This window comes from Electrophorus electricus, chromosome 6, assembly GCF_013358815.1.
Source record: "Electrophorus electricus isolate fEleEle1 chromosome 6, fEleEle1.pri, whole genome shotgun sequence".
In the NCBI taxonomy this organism is placed as follows: Eukaryota; Metazoa; Chordata; class Actinopteri; order Gymnotiformes; family Gymnotidae; genus Electrophorus; species Electrophorus electricus.
The window spans coordinates 20,678,705-20,706,485 of NC_049540.1; the positions used below are offsets into that span (position 1 = coordinate 20,678,705).

At 42.4% G+C, this 27,781-nt stretch overlaps 1 protein-coding gene across 14 annotated transcripts; it reads right to left on the reverse strand.

Moving 5' to 3' along the window:
- Window positions 1-1,043: 1,043 nt before the first annotated feature.
- Window positions 1,044-27,442, reverse strand: mark2a (MAP/microtubule affinity-regulating kinase 2a). Of its 14 annotated transcripts, XM_027023873.2 has the most exons (19): window positions 26,218-27,442; window positions 16,347-16,520; window positions 15,261-15,314; window positions 14,870-14,918; window positions 14,538-14,603; window positions 14,093-14,163; window positions 13,932-13,988; window positions 13,384-13,620; window positions 13,044-13,163; window positions 12,686-12,788; window positions 12,270-12,382; window positions 11,978-12,098; window positions 11,707-11,852; window positions 11,537-11,625; window positions 6,363-6,623; window positions 5,249-5,275; window positions 4,978-5,084; window positions 3,229-3,267; window positions 2,375-2,468 (listed from the first exon to the last, which is right to left on the reverse strand). In XM_027023873.2, the coding sequence occupies exons 1-19, from the start codon at window positions 26,266-26,268 to the stop codon at window positions 2,458-2,460; spliced, it is 1,896 nt and encodes a 631-aa protein (XP_026879674.2). In that variant the 5' UTR covers window positions 26,269-27,442; the 3' UTR covers window positions 2,375-2,457. The 14 variants fall into 14 exon arrangements, with proteins under 14 accessions (XP_026879673.2, XP_026879667.2, XP_026879668.2 ...); XM_027023872.2 differs by lacking the exon at window positions 4,978-5,084 and having other exon boundaries at window positions 1,044-2,468; window positions 27,237-27,442; XM_027023866.2 differs by lacking the exon at window positions 4,978-5,084 and having other exon boundaries at window positions 1,044-2,468; window positions 12,686-12,785.
- Window positions 27,443-27,781: the final 339 nt, after the last annotated feature.

The window sequence follows — 27,781 nt, forward strand, 5'->3', positions numbered from 1 at the left end:
GTGAACGGCACAAAACGTGGACCAACGTGTTTCATTATTTCCTACAGCTGGAAGCGCTTACATAGGCCTACGGGTAAACTAAAGAGAAAAAATAAATGTTGCCAGCTGTTCAGCATAATGGTAAACCCACGGTGGTATGGACACCCTTCGGGGAAGTTATTCTTAACAACGGTTCAATATGACAGAGTAAAATTATGATCTAAATGTCAAAGGTGGCCTTGCACCGCCTTGATACATTAATGCATTAAAAAAAAGCGTGGCTTCAATTTGAAGGACATTTTCCTTCGCCAAAGAGAAGTAAGCAATAGGTCAGTTTGTAAAGTATCATTGCCTGGAAATAGTGTATTAAGTCTTTACACAACAATGCCTCAGCACTCGGGAATAGGTGCATTTCCCAATGCCATATTTTAGGTTTACATTCTATTTATATTGCACGCAGCTGTAACACATTCTAGTTTACATTTCGTATCTTATTTCTATTTACTATGTAAACATAGATGTAAATGCTGTGTGTGAACACCAGTGGAATTGCCACTCAATTTCACTTCATGACAAAGAACCGTTTAAGAACTTAAAGGTGAAGGGGGGTGTACCCAACTCTATGCAAAGACTCCATGGAAGTATTCAAATGCTTATTTGTGTTCATTCATGCAGTTCAAGGACAGCATGTGGTTTATTCCGTTAGTTTGGAAAACATTCTTCATCAGCTGTCATTTCACTTATTCTGTAAGTTAAGGGATGTCTATGCATTTTTTTTGTATTTGTTCAAAATGAAAAAAACTTCCAGGGTGTGATATGTATACATAAACCATTTGGTTGGTACTCCATTTCAAACATCAAATCCAAAATTCTGAGGCCTGGTGTCCTTGCATATGACATCTTTGCTTAAACTGCATGTCTTAAAAAACTATTCCCCCCCTAGAAAGCTATATGCTGTGAATGCTAAGTTGATTACAGCTGTGTGATGATTTCTATAAGGGGTATGTTGACTTTCATTTGATACTATGACCAGGGCTGCTCAAGAGGAAAAAAAAGTCCACAACAATCATCCAACTTTTTTATTCTTATAATATTATCTTCTCCAGAGAAAGGCAACAAAAACACAGACTTAGTCCAGTGCAGCACATTGAAACCAACCAGCGACTCTTAATTACACTACAATCCACCAAAAATTATTTAACTGGCCCTTAATTAGTTTCTGATATATAACCCCTGCAGCAGGAAAAGAAAAACTAACTGTCTGGGCTTAGAGTGCAGAGAGGTAATTCACCTTCAGAGCACTGAGGGTTCAAGTCTGCACTTTCATTTCAGCTCAGATACGACACATTGCTGTGATGTAGGCTTTACTGTGGGGTAGAGAATTAGAACCATTCTGAGCATGATGAGCGAAGTTAAATTCGACTATGGCTCCATTGAATGTGTGTAGCACTTGCATCTCCGATACCCATCACTAATTGTGTTGTACATTCAGAGTGTCAAACCACCAATCTCTCTGTTCATCGACCTGGAACTAAAAAGAAGAGAATCAAGTAACAGGGGGAAGGGGTGGGGATTACAGCGTGTTGAGACAGTAGCTGGTTTGAGTTTGTAGAATAAGAACCGTCAGCAAACAGTTTTCAGTTCGTTAATTACATCAACTGCCTTCCTCCATCAATATAACAAAATGACTGAGGATCATGAAAAACTACAAAACAACAAAACAACAACAAACAAAATCACCACAAATAATAGATGACAACAGAAAGTAGGTGGGGGATGATGTGGGGACAGAAAACATAAACCAAGAAAAACACCTTCCACCAAAAATAAAGGCGGCCCTTAAAATGTCTATACACACAAGCCTCCCCCACCAACCTGTCCCAGCGCTGGCATTTATAGTCTTTAACCTCTGCGTTGCTTCCATCTCTGAGGTTGCCACTCTGTCCGCTGCGTCACACAAGGTCCAGTCTCTTTACATCCTACCTCTGAGCTGCAGGCCCCAATGTCATCCGCAGTTTGATTTCGTCCTCTTTTATGGATCAACTAAATATGATCACAGCTTTAGCTCATTTGCGATCTTGGAGGCGATGTTCTTGAAGGCAATGGATGTGCCCGAGATCCTTTTGAAGCGCACCCCATTGAGGGAGAGCCGGGGCAACTTGCATACCTCCATCTCCCACTGGACAAAGTCGTCGCGCGATGGGGTCCCCGACATGCACAGGAGCATGAAGCGCTCGCGCAGCTCGTACTCACAGCTGTTGGAGTCCAGCACTTTACGGATCTCTTTCATCATCTCGTTGGGCTCCATGGATGAGGTGGTCTTCATGCTCCAGGTAAAACGCAATGAGCGTGGCTTGGTGTCCTTCGTGGACTGAGTGGATGAAGGTGTGCTGGACACAGGGGAGGAGGAAGACACAGAGTCCCTGTTCTCATCACCCGCCGAACCCTGGGTACCTTTCTCCATCTTGTCTGTAGTGCTCAACATGGGTCTTGGGTGGAGGTGATGAGGAGACAAACAGGAAAAAGTCACCAAATGAAAGCAAAGGCAAAGTTATAGTTATACTAAATCTGGGTCTACTGAAAACACTTAAGATTTTAATGAGCAAAGCTGTGACATCTACTTGTAAAGCATGGGGCTGAACTGGGCAAACACAGGCTAAACATCAAATGGCATTCCTTACTCTTTTCCACACAAAAATGTAGGCTTAATTCTTGCATAGGGGAATATGGCTAACATCTTAAAATAACGCTCTGGGAGCAGGCGAGGCCGGGGGTGGGGGGTGGGGGTTGGGGGTCCGCATAATGCAACATTATGATGCAGAACTACAATGCAGTCAAATCTAAGTTGGCATCCTTCAGCATTCTGTAAAAAAGCTACCTAAACTATTTGATCCAAGAATGTGTATACATATGTAGCAAATGTAACTTTTGAAAAACAAAAATACCTACACTTCACCATTACTGCTGTAGTACTACCTGTCTAATAGTAGTAATTCATTAAAATCAGTGCAGTTTAACTGTCAAGTATAAAAACTAGAAAGGGCTTGACATCTATGGTTCCAACTGACAGTTTCCAGAAGACAAAATGTTTCTCAAATGTGTCATTCCTATTTAAATTGGAGTTAGGTTAAATATCATTAAAACCATTCATTTTTAAAGACTAAAAAGCTCTAACCAAATCACATCCAAAGTACTGATTGTGTTAAAATGCTTTTATAGCACTAATTAATACTTAATTGATGTCCTCACCTGCTGGCCTCATCTCGACCCTCTCCCTCATATGGACTCCTCAAAGAAAATCGGCACAAGTTTAGTCTCTCAGTTTTGGTCATTTTCTTTGCGCTGACTAATTACAACACTACAATTTCACTCACTACCTGTGAACACGTCTGATTTTCTGCATTCAGTAATACAGTAATCTTTTTGATGTCTTAACTGCATTGAGCATATTCATACATGATTAATAGGTTATAAAATTTTTCACTGAAGAAGAAACTACTGTTGTAGTACAACAAAGTTTATAGTTTAGTTAGATTAAAATTGACTTCACTCCATGTATTATCCAGATGTTTGTTTTAACAGTTTACAGAGAGACTGAAAGGACAATGAACATTACAGGAGCTCAGCCACGTCCATTTTCCCCCAGACCCAAATAAAGAGAAAGGAGAAGACGCCAGACAGAAAGCACTGCCCTACAGTCCTGCCACCACAATCACTGTAAAACTGCTTCTCAAACGCTGCAGCCTTCAGGGTTTAACCGCTACTTACTCTAGCACACGTGCACGCAAGCACATGCTCACTCTCTTGGATAGAGAAGCAATCTTTCCCTTAGACATCTGACTGACTAGCTCAATGCTTGCTGCAGAAGTTATAACCAACAGCTAAATAAATTTCACGGTAAGTCAAGATGCTATGAATGTATATCCATTAAACTTTATGACCACATGGGAAATGGGAAATTAAAATTTATATTAAAAACCACTCTGTGTCTATAATAATCAGAGCACATACTTGACCACAAGGGGTCACAATTCTAAATGTCTATGTTAGTTTTCCACTATGTCTGCATGCCTAATTTGTCTTCCACTTAAAAAAATACCGCCCATGTAAAAAAAACAAAACAACTAGCATCTAAATAATGTGTAGACAAAGTAAAAAACTTCTCCTACGCATTTCCTACAGGCAGCTGTTTAAGAGACTGCAGTGAAGTGTGTGTACTCCCGATATTCTGAGTGCTGGAGTACACTCAGGCCAAGATCCCCTCACAGACAAAAGGACATCAGCACCAAACATGTGGTTTCATACAGCCATTGGAATATTTGAGTAATCAGCTATATACGACGGAAAGAAGGAAAACACTCGTCTTTGAAAGCCCTAGCATTCAGACAGAGACTACACCCTGTCCACGCCCTGTCAGCCTGTGTGTATTCACCTGACAGACATATCTAATTATACAAATTACTATTTGCTTAAAATTTTAAAAATTCATTAAACATTGTCTTTAATAAATGCAACCTACAGTGGATTCTGAGTTTTACAGAACTCTGACTTTGGTTTAGTGTTTTAGCAATTTAGTAGGGTAGTTGTAGCTCAGTGGTTAAGGTACTTGACTAGTAGTCAGAAGGTTCCTGGTTCAAGCCCCACCACTGCCAAGTTGCCACTCTTGGGCCCCTGAGCAAGGCCTTGAACCCTCAAATGTTACTCAGTCATAATTGTAAGTTGCTTTGGATAAAAGCATCAGCTAAATGCCATATGTTTAGTGAACTTCGGTTTCACTCTGCTATTAGCTTTATTACAAAGCTGCCAAGAAATGCCACTTCAGGGGAAGGTTCATCAGGTTTCTCAGGTTTTAGAGCTTATTTGTGTCGCAGCTGTGACCTTGAGGAGTCGATTGCAGCAGAGCTGCTTAACTGCATTGTAGGAGAGTTGCATGAATACAGCACAGACTACGGCACAGGGGAGACCATTTACAAGGGCCAAGGCACAAAAGACACTGACCAGAGCCCAAAGGGCAAGACAAAAGGGGAGCCAGGGGGGTGAGATGTGAGGGATCAGAGCTGTTCACCAAAGAGGGGGAAAGAGGTGAGGGCTGGCCAGGGGGTGAGCTGGGTGAAGAACGGAGGGCTTTAGTACAAGGCAAATCCATGGAGAGATGTACAGCAAATGTTTACCAAAACAAAAACCCTTGGGTCAAGACATAAAAGATTACAGAAGGAAGAGAGCAAAAATAAAGTCTTTGGGATGACTCAAGGATAGTTTTATTGCCTACCTTCTGGGGAATCTGAATGAGAGATTTCTACAAGGAGAGAAAAAGAAAGAAAGAAAAAAAAGTTGGGAAGAAGAAAGGGGGGGGGGGTGTGTTCTCAAATGTGTGGAAAGAAATATAGTAATCCTATAAAGTACAGAGAACAAATATTCCCAGGTAGCCTGTCAAGGGAATGGATTATAGTGGCAGCACAGACTGAGCAGCTGCAGATGTGCAGCCTCAGCCTCTGAGATGTGCAGACAGCACCTGGGTGTTTGCTAGAGGGCACAGGACGAAATGACGGTCACGTTGTGTAATGAGATTATGATGACTGCATTTACACAAGGCTAATGAAGAATACAGAATTAAGTGTAGAAACATTAAATCTTAATTATAAAATTAAGAGATTAAAATGGGGATTCATTTTAATGTTAAGGGTTAGTTCCATTATGGGTGGGGGGGGGGTCTCACACTGAAATCACGAGGAACCTGATCTTAGCCATAGATATCTGTGCCACTCCAAACAAGCTCATCCTAAAAGAAGGGAGTACTGCACAATCAACAGGCCAAATGCATATGTATGTGTCACAATTATCTAAAATAATGGTGTTTAAAACAATTTAAGTAAGCATAGGCACTGCGCTCTCTCTCTCTCTCTATACTACTTGTATTAGCATAAAGATAAGTCTTCCAAGAGAATGGCAAATCACATCTTTAAAGCTGCTCTTAACTTGGCGCCTGCTAAAGGCTGTAAATGGACAAACGTTGCTTGCATTTCCCTTGTATAGCTAGACAAAGTAAACTAGTTGTGAGCTTGTATAACTTTGAGCTAAGGTGCTAAAGGTCATTAGCATGCCCCTGGAGTCCTCAGACCATCCCAAAAGAGAAACCAAAAACTACAATATACAACTGAAATTTAAATTCAAATTCAATCTTGTTTGCAATGCTCCTTACGGTACCCTATACATTTGTCTAAAACTGACCACCCATCTCATTACTCCATTTCCATTAAATCTTCCAATCTAGAAAAGGGCTAGTGGTGTCTTGTTCTTGTTAAATACATAAATAATCAGTAAACGGAAGGATATACATGCTCACAGAGCCCAGCATCGCTCTGCTCCCATGGAGCTGAACTCACCTGCGTACAAATTTGGAGGTAAATTTGCTGAAGATGCCTGTACCAGGGCGCCGAACCTGGCTGTTGCCATGAGAGAGAGAGGGGGAGGCTGGTGGCCCATTGTAAGCTGAGGCATGCTGGTCTCTTGTGGCCCTTTGCTGGCCCGCATGGAAAGTGCTTCTGGTTGCCACCCCTCTGGGGAAGTTGGTGCGGTCTGTTACCGTGGAGCTGCTTATGTTCTGTGTTGAGGGAGAGACCCCTGGCACTCTTTGTGGGCCGGTGCTGTGTTTGGAGTTTTTTGGTTTAAAAAAAAATATAAAAAAAATAAAAAATAGATTAGGTAGACAAAACATTAGATGGTGACATTTATGACATGTTATATAACAACTGTCTGGTAGACAGGCAAAGTATCCATATACTTAAAATATTTATGTTTCAAATGTCATATCAAAATATACTGTGTAGCATTTCAAAAATGTTTATATTGCCTTGATAAACCAAGGAGGATAGCTGAACTAATTCTTTGTGAAAAGTCTATTTCTTTACAGATCATGCACACGCCACGTTTCCCTTGGTGATGCTGATTTTTATAAACAGGCTGTGTCTTCAGCCAAATTCAACACAATAGAGAAAGAACACCATTAACAGATTTTTACCCTTTTAAACAGCCTTCTCACTTTTTTATAGCTTGGGCTAGTCTCCAACTCCAAAGTAAAGACAGAATCTAAGATCTGGCTCACTTCCAGATTATTCTTACTAGTGCACTTGTGATGGAATTGAGACGCCGGTCTCAAATACAATAAATGGATGAGCTACTGAAGGGAACAACATGAACAGCTGCAGGGTTAGCAAGACCATTCTGAATCAGCAAACCTGGTCAGAACAGGAGGAGGCGGTCTCCCATCACATAAGCACTTAACCAAGGGTCCCCCCCCCCTCCCCTCCAATCAGTAATGCAATTCTGCATTCACATGCTGTGTTTCTGAACAGTGCAGTTCACAAACTATAACAATAGCTTAATAACAAGTCACAAAAACAAGTCAAATGCCGCTTTGCAGAGGAGGCCAAAAGACGACCTGAAAGCATCATACTGTCTTACCACCTCCATAAATCATTTGCTACAGGTCCTTCACATTTATAGCAGGAAGGAAGAGGAGTAGGCTGTAAGCAGTCCGATTTCCTGGGTGGGACATTGGGGCAGGGACTGGCCAGCGCTTTGCCTGGACCAGCTGAAGTATTAACTAGTGCATAACTGCAGGGTCCCAGTACAGAAAAATGAACAGAACAAGGGGTCGAAAGGTGAGACAGTTCAAAGTGTTTCATTGCGCAAAATGGCAGATCCTCAGGCCTACTGCTAACCTGTAATGCAGTGTCAAGTCAACATTTACACAGACTCAAATTAATCTGTTGGCTGCTAAGTTAAAAAGTTACCTCTATGGGAGTGTGGGTATGTGGGTGAATGCACATGGTGTGTAACAGAGCAAATGTATGTAAACATTTCAGAGAAGATTCCATTCAGTGACCCCCCCCCCCCCCCCAAATCAAGGCAACATAAACATCTTTTAAAAATAAGAGCAGAGAACCTAGTCAGTCAATCACCACTGCACAAGACGTGGTTACTACTAATAACCAATCAACACAGTGTATCCCCATCCCAGTCCTGCTTTAATACCCAAATCCCCCTACACCCACAGCTGTTTTGCCATTTCTTAATAAAGGTTTGATCATCCACGTTGTAAAAGACCAAAACATGTCATTATTGCCTGAACAGCAAATACATGAGACCGATGCCACAGCCAGTACTGGATTAGTTTAATTAGATAAACTCATATTTGAGTTTAATCAGTCATTTTCAGACTGCTATTTTCAACATTCAAAAAGAATACCCTCTTTTTAATTAGGTGCTAATCTTTTGAGTTTTACATATAATGTTTTAAAACTGGTAACTGCTGACTTACAAATTCCCTTTGTTCTACAGCATTTGAGATGTTTTGCATAACTAAACGCTTATTTGGGTTTCATTTGAAAATGCACATTACCTGTAGTGCTATTAAATCATGAATACAGTGCGGGCCAGACTCAGATCCAGAATGCAGGGCTGCTGAGTGCTGGCACTGGGCACTACTCTAATGCCAGGTGTCTAGCCATGGTCTTCACTTACCATGTTCACACAATGATGCTCTCATTCTTTGATAATAATTATTTGCAAACACTTGCATTTCTTATAGAGTTTTTGTTCTATTATATATGCCATTTGAAATTACATGAATTTTAGTGATAAGTCAAAGCAGACTGATTAAGAGAGTCAAACTTTGTGTAATTAGTGCTACTGGGTTGCTTAATTAATTCAAGCCGTGCATTTGCAGGGATTAGAGAAAAGCTGGTGGTTAGCATGCAAAAGTGTAACATAACTCAGCTTTCCCTGTATGATGCAACGGCTCTGGTAACTGGAATTTGGATTAACAGTAACGCAGCGCAGCACGACAGAGTAAGTTAGGGTGTGCAACTTGACCGAGAATGGCAGCAACAGTACAACTCGGTGCTTGTAGTGCAGCAGAGTCCGAAGGGGAAAGGCGCTGTGGGACGACCAACTCTGAGGGCAGAAGTGATGCGGGGGGGGGGGGGGGGGTGTAAAGGTGGTAATAAAAGGGAGCCACTGCAGACAGAGCAGAGCTGCACTGCCAAGAGCTTCAGCAAACCCTGGAGCTACACAGCGTGAGGCGTAAATTGCTGCCCATGCATGCATGCTGCACCACATGCAAGTAGAGTTGAGTGGACGGGCTTTTACACTGACTTTTACAGTCGGATGCAAAAGTACCGCTTCCACCTGGTTTGGGGTCGGAGATCAGCGTTGGCAAAGTGGAGGAACAATGCTGTGTTTACCTGGGACGGGGAAAACGCAACATGCATTTGCTGATGCCCCTTATAGCCTCAACACCCCTTCCATGAGTGACGCTACCGGGACTAAACAGGACTATTCAGGGTAACTTCACCCTGCCTACTGACACCATGTCTAGCACAAGCTACGTCTCACAGCTCACAAAGGAGGACAGAAACTAACGTCAAGCTTCGATCGGCCTAACACAGTGAACTCAACACACTGCACTGAATAACCCTGACCTCAGACGCTCCTAATCAAGCTAGCGCCCGGTGCCTTTTGTCCCTGCCTGGCTGAGTGGCTCTTGTGCCTTCACCGGATCTGCTCCTCGCCCCTGGCCCAAAGGACGGGCCCAGCTGCCACTTGCCTGGGCCGATGTGCATGGAGGTCGGGGGGGTTGGGGTGGGCCGAGGTGGACAGGGACTTGTGGTGGCGGGAGCGGGAGGAGGAAGAGGTTAGGACAGCAGCTGCCGAGGCGGTAGAGGCACGGGACCCTGGGGTGCTCAAGCTGGGAAGGGTGGGGGAGAGAGAGACATCCACAACAGCCCCCTCCTCAAAACCCCTCCGACACAGGGGAGGAGGCCGAGGGGGTGGGGGGTGGGGGGTGAGGAGAGCAGGTTAGAGCTGATGGAGGAGCGGCTGCTAGGAGGGAAGGGTGGGAGGGTACACTATCACAGCAAACACTCTAAAAACACAGCAGAACATAAAAACAACCAAGCATTCTAAGATGATCATCTGATCAGAGATTATAATGCAAGCTGATCTTCACACAATCCTAGAGTTGTTGCAGACATTATATTCTTGATTAGACAAAATTAAGACAAACTTGCATTATTTCAGCAAAGCAAATACGTTGGACGCAAAGCACTATGGATGAATCAGGAAACTGGACAGAATGTATGCAGCTTTATAAAAGGCTCACATTAATTAAATAGGTTAAATCAGTTCAACTGCATGATAAAATTCCTGGTACAGTGTTTGCATGGAGCACATGATTTGCATATGAAGAGCAACAAGAAGCTTAGAAGAGGTAAAACCTAGAGGCTGCAAAAATAAAGCACTCGACTAAGAGCAGATCATTTGTATACGGATGGAAATTTGAGTGCGTCTGCATGTTTGCCAGGTGCTCCTGCTGATGCAGGCAGAGCGCTCATCGAAAGGAAAACAGCGTGTGTTACAGCAAATTCTGGGTATGAACTACTTTCAAACGCATCTTCCTTAGAAATGTACAAAGTCAGTACGACAGGCATCAGACAAAACTGCGCTGAGAAGAGAGAGAGAAAAAAAAAAGTGCATATGGGAGATGAAGGGCGGTACGAAATCAGCACTATGCCACTCCACAACTTGAGAACACCCTCGCCCACGCAGTGTGGAGTCTCCTCCAGTTCAGCATCAGCCAGCCTGAAGAGCCATGCGGTCTCCGTGTCGGTCTGCTGTGTGCAGCTCTTGCCGCTCACCGTGTCTGTGCAATAGGAGCCGCCAACCACACTGAGCCCCTTTTTGACGTTGTGTACGCCGAGGTCAAATGCAAGTAATTCTTTTATGTGAATCAGTGTGTTTGGCGTGCACGTCTCCACAGCACTCGCTTTAAAGGAATGAGGTTATGCTGAGACACCACCGAGACTGGAATCTTATTTCGCATCAGGTTTTCACATTAGTCTCATTTACACTTAAATGGCTGGTTCTCTCATCCAGCGAAACAAATGAGTCACATCAATACATCAAACACAAACTGTCCTGGTAGTTGTCTGCCAGGCTGAAATAGTACTAAACTCATGAGATGTGTAGGTGACCTAAAATGTTCCCAATTTCCCTGTAAAATAGAAAAGGTTTTTTTTAAACACCAACTGCTCAGTTATGACAAGCTCAGTTATGTATACAATGTTTACTGCTACAACAATTTTTTAACATACCAGTTGCTGCATTTCGATGATTCAAATCAACTGCGTTGGCCATTCTACAGTTATAAAATGTGGGGGAGACTTGGTTCTCAGCAAGCATCTCAGTCCTCTAAAGCCCTGAAGGTACAGCAAGCCAGGCTGGTGCCTCTAGCCATGCTGAAGCGTAGGCCCGAGTGTGTGCGGCATTACGCTTGCCATGCTGACACCCAGGCTAGGTCAAGAGCAGCCTGCTGCTCCACTGCAAACACTGTGGTCCACACATGCACACCAACTCATTTAGGTTTAGGTGCACATGCAATATAGCGCTTTGCTTCACAGGGAAATAGTAATTTTTCTTAAGATGCACTACGTCGGTGAACACACCTAGCACCGTCAATGAGATGTGTGCGGATGCGCATGCTGTGTTGTGGGTATACCTGTCTTTGCCATTCTGCACACCAAGAGTGGTTCTCTCAGGAACTGGGGAGCTTCTTCCACGACTTGTACCAGTAGACAGTATGCTGTTCTGTACGGCACGGAAAGGAGTAATCAAGCACACACACAAGCTAGACTGTGGTGAGCAGTAGTGCAGTAGTTATGGCCTCACGGTGGAAGGAGTGGGGGTTTTCTTGCGGTCGCCTGGGGCCATCGGGCTGGGGGGAACTTTAGCTGAGCTGCCAGAGCTTTTTCTCCCGTAGTCTTCGCCCATGTGCTTGCTGTCCCCTTGAGATCGCTTGGATGAGGCAGATGAACCTACCGCGATGAAAACAAACGACACACAAAAGGTGGGGGAACGTAACCACGAGAACTTGCATTTCCTTGCCAAAAAGCTGCGATGCTGAGCGAAGAGGGCCTCTGGTGGGTCAAGCCAGCCTTACTTTGGTCTGTGGTCCTGCGGGGTTTTTGACTGGAGGTACTGCGCTGGACCTTGTGAGCAGGCGATTGGGCATTGTTCGCGAAGTCAACGTTGGTGCGGGGCTTTATTGAGAGTTCGTCCAGCTGACAGAGAAAAGTGAACAATAATATGGATAGGAGCCGCACACAGGACCTTGCTCTCCTGTGTTCTTTTAGCCAAGGATTTCACGATTCACGATATACTTGTTGCAAAAATTAAGGGATATGCAACCTTAAAAGCAAATCAAATTCAAGGTAGCCTATATTTCTACACACCTCTGAATTCCTATAATCCAGTAATAGGTACGTTGCCATGACTTCATCATACTTCTGGTTAATGAGGGAATCATGTATCTCATCTTGAGAGTATCCCATCTGCAGCATAATATCTAGAGGAATAGATTTGTTATATTCAAAACCAAAACTCTAGAACAAAATTAGTAAAAAGTACACGTAAATACATCAGAAGCTCAGATACACATCAGATACAGAAGCTCAACCAAAAGAACCACACCAATGGAAATGGAGTTCACTCAATTCACAGGACGTGTTCGAACGTCCATTATGACATCATCCCGTCACCAAAGCACTACCCTTCTCTTCACCAACCCTGTTCACCCCACCCCACGCCCACTGGCACCAGACGTCTGCCCCACCTCTCTTCCAAACCCCTGCACTGCTGGGGTGCTGACCTGTCCTCTTGGGGTCCTTATAGTCAGGCTGGGGCTCAATATAGGGCATCAGCTCCTCCTCTTCATAGCCCACGTTCATCCAGCGGTCCTTCATGATCTGCTGCTGGACATAAGCAGAGGGAGGACACAGAGGTTAGCACTGGAGTGGAGGCAAGATGAGAGAAGCCATCCTAGCGGAACAAGTGCCTGCCTTCACACAGGACAAGCAGCTTGATGGACTAAATTGCAATTTTCTGAAAACTTGAAGGTGAGAGTGCAGCGTGAGGTATAAATTTCATTCTGTCATTCAAATAAGCTAACTGCTAGTTCACAGGCATGTTGAGGAATCAACAGTCACAGTAGACGTGCAAAAACTAACCTCAAGGCTGCCTCTTTTGGTTGGGTTGAGAATTAGGAACTTCTTCAGTAAGTTCTCACAGTCTGTGGACATGTAAAAGGGTATTCGGTACTTCCCTCTTAGAACACGTTCACGCAGCTCCTGTGAAAACATATCACTGCCCAGTCAGAATAGTGAACTGAAATCCAGCCCAGGAACAAATGGGCCCCTTACCCTAACAAAGTGATCTCTATTTGTAGAGATCTATCCAAAACCGCTCCCCATCCATCCAGTATGGGATTTGAGAAGGCAGGATCATGTGGTTTCGACAAAAGTTGGAGCTAAAATAACAGAATGGCCACTGCTCCAAGTTCCTTCTTACCTTTAGGTTCTGTCCATCAAATGGAAGCGAGCCGCTGACCAGCGTATACAGGATGACCCCTAGACTCCACACGTCCACCTCGGGCCCGTCATATTTCTTGCCCTGGAAGAGCTCGGGCGCGGCATAGGGTGGGCTTCCGCAGAACGTATCCAGCTTGTTGCCCAGAGTAAACTCATTACTGAAGCCGAAGTCTGCGATCTTTATGTTCATGTCTGCATCCAGGAGCAAGTTCTCAGCCTGTGATCAGAGAACAATCAACTCTACATTTCTCAAGCAGGGTTAGACATCAGTCTGTCATTCTTAGCCTTAATCAGAAATGAGTGGACCACTGACTGCTCACCGTCAAAGATGTTAAAAGACCTAGTGGCAGCTCAATGGTTAAGGCACCTGACTAGTAATCAGAAGGTTGTCAGTTCAAGCCTCACCACTGCCATGTTACCCCTGTTGGGCCCCTGAGCAAGGCCCATAAATCTCAACTACTTAAGTTGTATTCAGTCATAATTGAGTAGCTTTGGATAAAAGCGTCAGCTAAATGCCGTAATGCTCACCTTAAGATCTCGATGAACGATGCACTTCTGGTGACAGTATTGCACTGCTGACACAATCTGCCCATAGAACCAAGAGCAAAGGGATGCAGACAGCACACAAATACCAACCATCCTAAGTACAGGACTAGCGTCTAAGAGTGCATGAAAAACCATAGACTTACCTGTCTGAATTTAGCTCTGGCTTCTTTCTCTTTCATTCTGCCATGGGCAACGAGGTAATCAAATACTTCTCCTACAAGTGGAGGAGCAAGACAGTTGAAAGAGAGAGAGAGAGAGAGAGAGAGAGAGAGAGAGAGGAGAGAGGACACAGTCAGAGCTGGACAAAAGTATGACGTAGAGAGTGAGTCATGGACAGCAGGTTATCAGACACAGCATCAGAGGGCTAGCGTCACTGCAGAGCACTGCAACAAGAGGCCCCCCTGGCCAGGAATGTGCTCCACTAACACAGGAACTAGGAATGGACAGTATACCTGGGCTACATGCTTAAAACAGGACAGGAAGGGTCCATCTCTGCTGATGGACAGAGTGCTGTATGTGGTGTATTTCACCATGAGACCATGGACAGATGATGCAGGGACAGAGGAAGAGAGGTGAGAGAGCTCTGACCTCCGCTGGCATACTCCATAACCAGGTACAGGGTCTTCTCTGTTTCTATCACTTCAAATAATTTCACTACATGGACAAGAAGGAAAAGAGAAAGCATAGTCAAAAATATACACATCCAAGTCAAAAAAAAAAAAAAAGCTACCACACCTAGGTAACTTCACTGAAAATGTGAACCGTTTACATGATATAGGGTGCAAGAAGGAAGGAGAAAAAAAAAAGACACTGAAGATTAAGTGGAGGAAAAAAAACAACACTGTAGGCATAGCCAAAAAAGAAAGCAAGAAATTCTGGCTGTTTGACCCCAGGCAATTTGTCTTGTTGGGAAGGCTCACCAATATTTGGGTGATTCAACAGCTTCATGATCCTCACTTCCCGAAATAGCTAGAAACAGGAGACATGATTTAATGCTTGATATGTAGCAGATACATATTATATGTTCATGTCTGGGTACAGGCCAAAGAATCCACCCTTAGATCCATCCCAACCCAGGAAGCACTTGACTCTAATTTCCTGTAATTAGCAGCCTTTCAGGTCTTGAGTAGAATAAGAGACATTTCCAGGACAAGAAGTTAGTCCTAACAACAGGCAATGAAGACAAGGATCTCTACATAAGTCAAGCACTTTAGGATTTGTACATTTTATAACAGAATAAGAGGAAAATCAAAATGTGCTTCAAATTTTCAACACCGCAAAAGTCATCAAAAGGCTACTGTAACACCTCACCTTTTGAAGACTGGAGGAGTTGAGCTGAGTTTTATCTATGATTTTCACAGCCACCTAAATAAAAAAAGAAAACCATATAAAATATGTTACTTTTAATGCAACGATGACAATATGGCAGATCCTTGTTTCATGTATGATACTGCTAAGAACAACAATGTTGACAGCTTAACAGACTCATGATTCATGGAACATACAGGTCTAGGTAGTAATATTTTACATATCATTCTAATACCTTTACACTATTCAAGTTTGTAAAAAGTGAAATCAGAAGCTTTCATATTCTGGTCAATAGCAGAGAACGAATGCTCCTGAGTTTTGAAGAATCACCCTGTGGTAGACAAAAGCACTGTAAACTATGATCTGAATTAAAGGCACGAGACAGCAGGCTGACATCAGCCTTGACTGGTCCTAGCACAGATCCAATCTCACGTCATCAGGAAACAATTCGCCACGCCACACGGAGATTACAGCGTGGTACACGCACGCACGCTTTTCTCTCTTCTCCCTCTTTGCGCCACCCCCCCACCCCACCCCCCCCGCGTGTAGTCACATGGTGCGTTATCATAGTGTTAGACAACATGCAGTCACACATTAGCAGTACAGGGAGGAACTGAACGTGAAGAGTGCTGTACAGCACAGCCGACTGCCATGTGCACACGCACTTACGCTGGCCAGTGGAAACTCATGCACATGCGAGTGAACCGTCAGTGTGCCCTGCTGGCAGTGAATAAGGCTGACCTGCCTAATGGGCTGCCTCTACAGCCAATTAAGATCACAGTAAATAAGGACTGACTAGATCACTGCTGCACTTTCTCTGAAGCCACGGTTTACCCATGAACTCATCACAAATGGGTTGATTATCGTTCACCAGCACCACATCTTACTGCTTATGAAGTGAAACTCGACAAATATAGATTTGAATTCCTGTACGTTAACCTGATAACATCAAACCAAAAGTGCACAGCTCCGGAAATTTGCATAAACAAAAGCCATTTACTTTGTTTCACATATCAACTTTATTCAGTACAGACATCTGGAAACATGATCAGGCTCTTACTCTGGTTAAAAGCAAATCAAGACTCTCACCTCTTTCCCAGTAAGAACGTGCCGGGCCAGTTTGACCTTGGCAAAATTGCCCTTTCCAATGGTTTTCAGCAGCCGGTAATTCCCAATGTGTGGCTGCTCGTCGGCTGCGGTGGCCAGCGAGTTCCGGCCACGGGCCATGTTGGAGCGTCCCCCAGCCTTCAAGTCGGAGTGAGCCTGTGAAACAAAACATGAGCTCAGGTCATCGCTTGCTACTCTGTCTGACCTAGACTGAGGACCGTCGAGAACACAGCTAGAGCTGCAGAGAAAAGGACTTGCAGTTTATTGGTTAATGATGAGCTTATGTAAGACTCAGTGGACAGGACTTTTGCCAGACTCACCAACTACAGCACCAAGCTGAGGGGGAGACAAAGAGAACGAGTGAAAGGGGGGAGACACCAAAGCAGCTCACAGAGGGAACATGGAGAAAGAACCATGAAAGGGCAACAGGTTTCCTTGAACACAGAGTGCGCTAGCAGGCTGAGGGCCAAGCGAATGAACAGAATACGAGAAAGGCCGCGTGACTGAAGGCATAGCCGTTTACGCGTCAGCTCTCCCTGTGCTCATTCGGAAACAGCGTGCCGATTGTGGTCCTCCCCTCTCTGGACTCTCACCATGGCTAGTTATGAGTGTGCAGACAGACTCTTGGCTTACGATAGAGACACAAACGTGGACAGGCATGCCATTGCGAAGGCTATATTTGAATAGTGCTGGGGTTACTCGTCGATACAACCGGCGCAATCGATTGCGCAAACACGTTATCTGCATAACACGCATCGGAGCATATGGGTTCCCACAGAACTAAAACCAAAACTCATCCACATTCAACAACTTATTTTGGGCACATACTGCATATGGCATAGTGAATTTGGGGCCCAATCAATGCACAAGCTGTATGTAGTAACCCATGTTGAACATGGACATCGTCTCCCCTTTCATGTTGCCACGGCCCCTGGTTAACATCCTCACCTGGTTCTAGATTCCCTAGTCAGTGTGTGTATATATTCCCCTTTGTTTCTTCTTTTGGTCACTGGTTGTTTCGAGTTTCTAAGCGTTTTGCCATGTGTGGGTATTAATAAGAATTCCCTCTCAATATTCATGATTCTGTTGCCGTTTGTCTACATGCTTACGTATTAGGGCTGCTTTGCCTTTGTATTGTTTCAATACAATACCTATGCTAGTTATCTAATCTAACAACCCACCAAAAAGCTGATAAACTGACAATTTTAAACATCCAGAAAGACACACAGTGAACCAAACTGGTCATATGCAGTAGTATGACACAAAGAGCACTCAATTATTCGACACTGGTTAAGTCAGTTTTGCAAGTTACATTTTAAAGTTTCATACTTCTGAGTAATACACACCTCAGTCAGTTTGCATAGATTACAACTATTCATAGAACGCTTCCCAGGGTTTGCCTACTATCACTAGCACTGCCTCTTACTCTGTGCTGGCCATGCTGGCATGGACACCCAAGAAAAGGAGCATGAAGGAATTATTTTGCACAAAGTTTATGGACATATTAAACACCTTGCATCTGTGTTTAACAGGTATTTACATTTACAGCATTTAGCTGATTCTTTTATCCAAAGCAACTCAATTATGACTAAATACAACTTGAGCAATTTAGGGTTAAGGGCCTTGCTCAGAGGTCCAACAGTGGCAACTTGGCAGTGGTGGGGCTTGAACCCACAATCTTCCCATTACAAGTCAAGTACCTTTACCACTAAGCTACCACTAGCCTAAGTACAATTACAAAACACATGGTAGGTGTGAATGCAGTTTATAGAGACATGCGCTACATTTTCACAAATGACTTATTTAGACTTCCTGGTTTTAGGTTCTGTGTCCCTTAGAAACAAAACGTCAAGCCAAAACGGCAGTGCAGAGACCTGACCAGTTCGATTTAAAACATGAAATGGGTTTGCCTGTGCGCCAAGCTGTTCTGTTTCTCTTCCAGAGTGCTCAGATTGCTGTAATTATCCACTCGCAACAAGCTTACTGCAAAGGGAAGGGTTGTTTTGTTTTTTCCCCTCGTCTTACAGCAGGACACGTCTTATTAAACTTAGGTCTTACAATGTTAGCAATTGCACAACCATGCAGACCACATCTGATATGTACAAACACACACACACACACACACACACACACACACACACACGACCTAACTGACTACCCAGACTTGTCATTTATTTACTTACTTCAACAATGAAGAAAAAAAAAAAAAGACAGGAGAACAGGAACATTAAGAGTTTCAAACAAATATACACAAACCAGTAATAAAGCAGAAGCTCGTTGAGAATATTAGAGCTGAATAGTAAATTTCCAAAGCTGCCAGTACCTTCACCCATGTAACCACAGAAGTGGCTCCCCACGTCTCTCTCCCTTCACCTCTGTATAGAGGGAACCTGATCCTAGCACATTTAAACCCCACATATCCTCATGTAGCCGAGTCACACAGCAGGTATTTACTGGCAGTGCTGCAATGGGCGGCGCACCCCCACAGCCTGCTGTTCTGTACTGAAGACCTGCAGCGTGACAGCAACGCGGTCAGTCGCACGGCTCTCACCTTCAGCTCAGCCGCCTCACAACCCTTTGCTGACGTAGATAAAAGTTCAACACAGCATGGGAACGGACCATTTCAGCAGACAGATACAGGCACATCCGAAGCGACCAGTCGCCAACTGCGGGGGTGGGTGAGGGTGGGGGTGTTGGAGGGTGGAGGACCTAACCCAAGGGACAGGAAGCACCTTTCACGCAGTCAAAGCTCTAGTCATCAACACTCAGCAAAAAAGAACCAAACACCACACCCCCACGTTGTCAAGCCTAGCATCACATGTTACATATACAGCTCTCTCAGCCTACCAACCTACCTCTGCAAAGCATACAATTATCCCACAGCAAACACAACTTGCCACTTACACACATCACTGTATATAAAACGGTGTATTGAAAAATGGTCAAATCCTCCAATTTTGGTTACCACACGTTCCATGTAAAACCTCCACTTTTTAATGAAGGTTAAAGTCAACAAGGACCCATGTCTATAGGTCAAGACCGACCCGTTCCTAATTGTTAAAGATCTATGTAGTAGTTTAGAGGAAAAGACTGTGGGTTAACAGCATGAATGGATGAGCCAGAGAACGATTACAGAGGCCAATAGATCTCGGCCTAAAATAGGACACACATGCTAGCCTCTCTGGGGGGTCCGAGTGGAGGGGACCAGCTTCCCCAAACACCACAGCACAACAGGAATTGGTGTAATTTACGGAAGTACGGTTATAAAAAGGGGGCGGGGCAAATATAGGCAACACAGTGCAAAAGTCCCACAACAGTCCGGAAGCGACATGTCTGAGTTTGTTGGGAGGAGTGGCAGTGAGGGGGAGAGGGCCCTGTAAGAAGGCTACTTCAGACACGCTCTGACATGCCAAGACAGCTGGAAAAAAGACAATAGAACTGTGTGGGAGTGAGTGCGCCAAGGAGCCCGAGCTGTCCTGAAGCTGTTCACCAGTTTAACGTGCCCAGGAGAGCACACAGCAGTGCTAACGTTACATTAGTGCTTTCACCACACAAGGCCTCCTGGTTGCCAGGCATTTTAAAAGTGAGTGGTGATTTCTCCCCCCTCTGATGTTTTCAGAAGAAAAAGCAAAAACTCTTATTCTCGCATCAAAAAATAAAAGCACAAAAGGTCTTGTTTGCACCATATTAGCTGCAATTCTACAAAAAAGATCTGAACTGATACAATATTACCACGATTAAATTAAACCTTCAGTTTTTTCTACAGAAATGCACGTACATCAGACCTCAGTTTAAGCCTTCTGGAGGTACTGATGAAGGGAGATATCTACTTGATGACCCCTGTTAAGAGTTTAGGATGTTGTGGCTTCTAGTATGAAGTGAGTGGGTTGGGCCCCATGTGAAACTCAAAAACATTTGACATTGTATCCGGTGTACAATTATTATTGTTTATTCAACATGCTATGTAATATGCAGCAAATTAATCACTTAAATCAATACATGGTATGTTGTGTTGAGCAAAAACATTATCTATACATTTGGAAAAGGATTAAAGTGCTCCTTATTCTTTTCCAAAAGCACTTTACAACTCTTGCATAAGGTTTCTGGATAATTTATAGTATAACAGGAGCATGAACATTCCTCCTATACATCTTACAGGCACTGAAGAGAGCCAGAAATTTAGTGCCAGAATGATCTGAAGTATCAGTAACAACTCGAGATTGAAGAGAGATGCCAACGTACTAGAGAGGATTTGCAAATTATTTTATGAGCTTGGCCAGTACTTTCTATTGACTAAGCAGGTTAAAATTAGTTTTAGGAAATAAATGCAACAATTAGTCTAAATGAAAGTCACTACTACTACGATGTAAACAGAATTTCATAGTTTACACAACACCACAAACAGCTGTAAATGTCTTTTTAAAGGATTAGGAAAAAAATGTCAAATTGTTAAAACCAAGACAACTAGTCCATACAGTTCACAAAAGAAAAAAAATAAAAATAATAATAATCACATCCTCTGTTTAATGCATTGTCATGATTTGTATGATGTCCAAATTTATTTAATTTTTTCTTGAAGCGGCTAAAAAAATTAAAAAATTTACTCTATCAGATAAGGCATTAAAAAGCATTTCACCTTTCTGAGAAGAGACAAAGAGGGGAAAAACATAGGTTAATGTTTTCCAACATCCAGATCAGGAAATCCACAGGTCCCAGCCTACATGTGTAATTAACAGGTAATCAAGGTATTCACCTCCAAATCTGGTACTGGATTTTGTAATCACTAGTACTCAACAGACCAGTTAACATAACGGGTTGGCCACTGTCCTCACCGGACTCGAGTAAAGGGATGGTAAAAACACTGAAGGGCCTGGCCTTCAAATTCTCCTGACATACATTCCCAATGCTAGTTTATAGTGGCAACAGCTGATTTTGAAATATATGGTATGTGACAAGGGGCTAAAAAGCTGAAATGGTTACCCACACCTAAAAATAGTAGTTGTCATCATTTCAGATTAAGACCTAATGAACCTTACAGTGAGCTTTAATTTATACAAAAGATTCTTTCACAGCAGGTTCTCCTCACAGCTTTACGGCTAAATCCTGACGAGGGCAGCGGCATTTTGAGGGAACCTGAAGATAAGGAGTGAACAAAATGAAAGGAGGTTTATCTGCTATGGCTCTACAACAACTGCTTGAACCAATGCAGCAAAATTCTGTCAGGACCACACCCGTGCAGAGAAAAGAGGAGGAGGAAGATATGAAATAAGCACTTCTGCCAAAGATTAACCTGCTCGACCGCTCTCTCAGACTATACACAGACACACATTACACATGCATGCACACAACCATTACCACCACACAAAACATGCCAACTGTGCAGCTAAAGCTGCACTTGAGAGTTAAGAAGACAAGAGTCACATGGCGCTAAGCAATGTAACCAGTTTACTGGAGGATAAAAGGTGACACCCACCCATACATAGCAATGTTTTATGACCCACAAATGAACTAGCTCTACCTGTCTCCTTGGAAAAACCAGTTTGCTCCAACACTTCCTTTTTTCCCCCTGGGGCACTGGCGTAATCATGCACAGGATCCACCCACTCTCTCTCAACTTCAAAGTTTCACTGAGTTAATGCATGTCCACCAACTAAGCTCACTATAAAGCATGAATTGATATGCAATTTCTACATCAATACCAAAATCAATACATTTAGGTCTACAAATGACAAAAGTAGAAATTCATTAGAATTAGAAATTTAATAAGCACTTAAAAAGAAGTCCACTCGGTCAGAAGTGTGTGCCTCAATGTTGGCTGACAAAACCAAGGGCCCAAATAAATGACAAAGTACAAAGCCAAACTCTAATAAAGGAGATATGCTTTTTGAGAGGCTTGTGGGCAAATGTGTGTGGAAAGCAAATACATGGGGAAAAAAATAAAAATAAATAAATAAATAATAATTTTAAAAAATACATGGCAAATTAAATATCATCTTTATTAATATTTTACAGCCCCTCACATCAGCTAACGAAGTCATCCTACCTGACGAAAAGACTTTGGCACCCTGATGTAGGGGGGGTGAATCAGAGACTAAACGGTTAAATAACACTGCCACAATCTGAAGGGCTGAATTTCACCTTCACTTAGCAGTCTCTATCTTAGAAGTTTCCTGTTGCCATAGAGATCTATTGCTCTAAACATTTCCCACCACCCCCACCCGACCCAGACACACACACAGACACACACTTTATCCGTACTGCTGCCTCGTCTCACACTCTGCTTTTCCAAATAGACCATAGCAGTACAAGCAGCTCTCATGAAATGACCACACACACACAAAAACCACCAGCATGAGGTTAAGAAACCTCACAAAGAGCAGCGTACATTTTAAATTATTTTGGCCAAGAGCTGAATCATTAACAACGCAAAAAGGTTCATATTGGAGAAAAGGACAACTCTTATTACAGCAAATATCTCTGAACATTAAAACTAACTTGTAGAATGACTCCAGTCACTTGAAAACATGCCATGTTGGTTGTTGCCAAAAGCATAACCCATTTTGGAAGGTCATATATATATATAAAAAAAAAAGAGAGAGAGCCAATCTTTAGAGTCTATCGCAAACAGAGCACAAGGAGGGACACACTAGCAAAAGCAGAAGGGGTAAATAAAAGAGATGTGCAAGCCAGCTTGTCATTTATAAGGGTATTAATATCGCACAACAGCTATTTTCAGACCACAGCAGTAACAGCCAGAACACAAACACAGGCCAGCTGAACCCTCCCCCTGACTCCTCCTCCTCAGCAAAACACCACTATGTTTCCATGCCTGAGGAGCAAAGACCCCACACAAAGATCAGGTTTTATGCAAGTTAGCACAACTGATTCCTATTATTTGACTAAGAGCCTTTATAATTTCCCTTTTAAGCAATCACAACCATCACCGAAATGAAAGACTTTAGTGATGAAACAAAAGCTACAGCAGTGTTAGTCAATGGTAGTATGACCACAAATCAAGGCAATACAAGTATCAATATATGCTCATATATATCATTTTATTATATGCATTTTATACATATGCATATTGTTAGCATGCCAGCTCAAGCCATTTGAACAACAAAGTGCATAACATCTCCATAAACCACATCAAGAACATTTAAATACAAAGTTGCTGATTGTTAGTATTGACAAGTACATAAGGTCAGTAGTGCATGGGGGTGGGGAGAGAGAGAGAAATGACACTGGGCTTCCTTGACATGTTGGGGGGGGGGGGGGGAAGTGTCACACAAGCATATCACAGGGAAGATATTTCTTAAACAAAAAAGTCATTTGTAGAACACTGTAAACATCAACAATACACATAAGCCTTCACTGACAACTTCTTGGCTCTTGGTCCAAACCCAGATTAACTGGAAATGTAAGTCTGGATAGAGGCTGGGAGTAAGTCTAGGAACAACAAGGCTAGACATTAATAACAATGATGTAGATCCTTTTCAGACCAAGGATTTCTTAGGCTACATTCACACAGCAGGTCTTCTGACCAAATCCAACTTTATTGCTAGGATGTTCACAATATCTTAATGCGACTTTCATTTGACATAAGTGTAAACAGACAATGCCCTTAAACTGATCTGCACTGCAAAATAAAGTTTCATATGGCACACTCACCCACAGGTAAACAATCAAAATGGAGTCAACAGCCATTAGCCTAACGTTAATACTCATGTTAATCTGCAATAGATGCCATCTGCACCCTAAGAAACAAATTAAATATCCTGCAAGCAACAAAAATAAATGAACAACAGATGAATTTATTTGCTAATCTCTTCTTGCCCACTAATTACATTGCTAGGAACGTGCCATGCCACAAGCTTGTCATTGCTATAGTTAGGATTAAGAGACTGTTGCCAAGTGATAATTATCGTTGGTCTGTTCCACCAGTGAAATACTGTTACTTTGTCATCCATCTTTCATTCCAGGTAGCGCAAAAATGATGACAAATTTTAAGTCTGATTGACCAGTAGGGCTGTTCAGACTGAGTCGTATTGCCACATATCAGATACGCATCATATTTCGCTACCACATAGATGTGGTCCAAATCAGAATTAAAACAGATTTACTGCATTTTTGCTGTTCACACCATCATCCATATAACAACCCGATAACATATGAAGGAAAAAATTAGATTTGGGCCACTTTTACCTGCTTTGGGGACAATGTTATTCAAATTTAGGATGGATTACATTTAAACTTCAAAAACGGAAACTGAAAGAATCAACAAAATTATTTATCTTCATTATTTCATACCATTTCAAATACTGATTCAGAAAAAGAAAATTCCATAGCCTACTACTTAAACAGCAGCCTTACATTATTGGCCCCTTGTTGATTTAAGATGGTACAAAACTCACTAGCTGAGAAATGGAAAATTACTTAAAATTGGTTAAAACAGTGCAAAAAAGCAGCTTTTGAAAAGCAGCTTCCAGCACCATGTTCTTGTAAGCCAAACATTTTGCTTGCTTTCTGTCCTTGAGATATTTATACATTTAAACACTAATTAATGAATGGTTTCATATTACAGAAGACTATAAAATTAAAGCACATATAATGGTCTACTTAAAAAACAACAACAAAAAAAACCCACTGTAGCATTAAGCCTCATTCATGCCATTTGAATTTAACTTTGACAATCATGATGCATATTTACACATGCATTTGGTCATTGGATTCACTTCAAAGAAATGGATGCAGTATGAATATACAATCCTGTGCATTAAAAAAAAAAAAAGTTCTGTGTCCATTCCAATTCATCTATAGCCTAAACCTCAGGTCCTTTTACTTTTAAATGAGAACATCTGAACAAGGAACACGAAAATAGCAAGATCTTTTAATCATTCAGATTCTATTACAGCTTAATGTTGATTCACATCTTAATTACTCTAATTTCCTTGTCCATCACAACAACAAACAAAGCAGTGATCTCAAAAACGCCAGCGGAAGAAGTCAAGCTGATGTTTAGGTTAACAGTGCAAGTCTGTGCTACTGCACTGTACAAAGTCTAACGTGTTTTTTTAAAAAGTGTGTTTAAAGGTAGAAAATAAAACCAATAGTAAAAAAAAAAATGCAGGCCGGAAAGTTCTGAAAAACATTAAAAGTTTAAATATTTTCTAGATGACTACCTTCAAGTTGCACATGCAATCACAAAAATATAAACAAGAAATAGCAGAAAACCTTGTCTTAGCTGAATATATAATAATAGTGTGGTGACATTTGATACCTCTTAATCTTAAAAGGTCAGCAAACAAACAGAATGAGAACTTAGTTTCTTCAATGCAACACCTCGAGGAATCTTACACTTGATTTAAAAGGGTAGTAATCATATCTATATAAAATGATATTTACGTAGGCCAATGGTTATAAAAGACTCAGGGAAAAGGGTGTAGTTGATTCAAGAGGAAAACTACCAAGCGCACAATTCTCGAACAGCTAAGAATGGCTAACGTACCTAACGTAGGCAACAAGACGTTATCAGACATTTTAAGTACCTTTACACTTATCTGTGTAGCTAGCTAGTTGAGCCATCATTAAAAACGTACATTTCGATTAAAAAAATAACTTAGCTGTGAATTAGTTAGCTGGCTAACATGCATGATATTCATTGAGTGTAGAACAAACTTTAGACAACCAAAGAAGCATGTATATACAATAACTTGAGTCGGTTTCTGTTTCCAAACTCACCAGCCAGCTATGCACCAACTGTGGGGGACAACCACGAAAGCTAGCATAGCTAGTTAAGTTAGCTAGCTGGTCGAGGAAGTAAAATGATTGCGTTCAACCAGTTTGAACATCTTACCTGGCTAGTTGGATGTTCTATTACCGGTAGCATCGGTGTCCGCGTTGACATTTTAAGCTTTCAAATTTGGAATGAGTTCACTGCTCTCAAAATTCAATCAAATGTGACATCGGTGTTGTTCGGAACAATCTGTCCGAAGTCCACTGGCAGATCAACTTTTAGCTGGCTGACTAGCTAGCAGCTGTGCTCCAAATACCTGGCTAGCCACCTAGCACAGCAAGGCTGGTGATTCCGGCTAGTCAAGTCATAATTTGTTAACTAGCTAGTTTGCAATGTTAAATAGCCGATGAAGTTCGCGTGTCACGTTTAAATCAGTGAGTATGCGCCTAATTTCCTATTAAAAGACGCCGTGTGCCAAGATGCAAACCGTAGCAACTAAATGCAGCTAGCTAGTTATATAGCTAGCAAGCTAACGTTACCAGGCAGCAGTGTCCTGACGTTAAAAGGAGGCTCATCGGTACCGTCAGTACTGGCAAAAATACGGATGATTCGCTAAATAAAACCTAGCTAAAGAAAGGAGTGTGTGGATTAGCAGATTTCTCCTAGCCACCTAACCTAGCTAGGTAGAAAGATTGTGTAAATCGAATCCGGGGATTCCAAGTTAGGCCAGATGAGAGATCCAGAGGGTCCCAGATTAAGTCGAATGGAAATGTAACGATCTGCAGTAGATGTTGGTTCATTAGCATGCAAGATGGCAGGTCATCTTCAGACGAAGCAGCATCAGGCAAAGTTATCCGCACAAAAAGTTCAGGGTACCAACGTTAGCCAGCTAACCGGCCAGCTGACGATATTACACGACTTAACTAAGCAATGCCGACATCCGCGATGCTCAGACAAAAAATGCAAAACGTGTCTTTTAGCATTATATGCAAGAATATCTGCCTTAAATGTGAGTTTCTTGAGAGTACGAAATTAGTGGTTGCTAGCTATCTTTGTCACTGGACAAAACGTCAGATCGATGCCTTCATTGGTACGGCACCCCGACTGCGATGCCCGAAAATCATACTAACGTTACCCACCTGCTAACTAACGTCGTTAGCTGGACCGATTTACCTGAAGAAAAAATGTAATTTTGCCAGATGTGACGGATTTTAACAATTCTTATAACAAGAATTACGACAATCTTTATCTTGTAAATCGTGATGCAGGCCGAATTAAATCTGTATGCAGAGGAGAGATATCGTGTTGGGCGGCCACAAATATCACTGCAGCGCCCGGACACCACTGTTTGCGTTCAAGTAAGTAATGTGAACACGGACTTTACTTCCGGTCGCAAAATCGCATTAAATTTTAAAATAAAAGACATGTGACGCTCGTCAAAAATATAATTATCATGCATACGCTTAACGATGTTCATTCCCTGGAAATGCATTTTAAAATGTCATATATGGCTACAATAACATTTTTATTAGCTGTACAACTGTAACGTGAAACTAATATTTAAGCACTCAGTTGCACTGAGCCGCACTCAAGGTTCACAGAGGCTTATTTAGATCTCTGACACAACATAAAAAGCAAAGTGAAGATAGAGAAAATAATTAAGAAACTTGTTTTTTCTTCCTAT

Coding starts and splice junctions, on each gene's coding strand:
- mark2a (XM_027023865.2), bottom strand. CDS start 26,268: ATGTCAACGCGGACACCGATGCTACCGGTAATAGAACATCCAACTAGC. Junction 16,521..26,217: donor TAGAACATCCAACTAGCCAG/GTAAGATGTTCA, acceptor TTTGTTTCACAG/GCTCACTCCGACTTGAAGGC. Junction 14,164..14,537: donor TATGGAGTATGCCAGCGGAG/GTCAGAGCTCTC, acceptor CTCCACTTGTAG/GAGAAGTATTTGATTACCTC.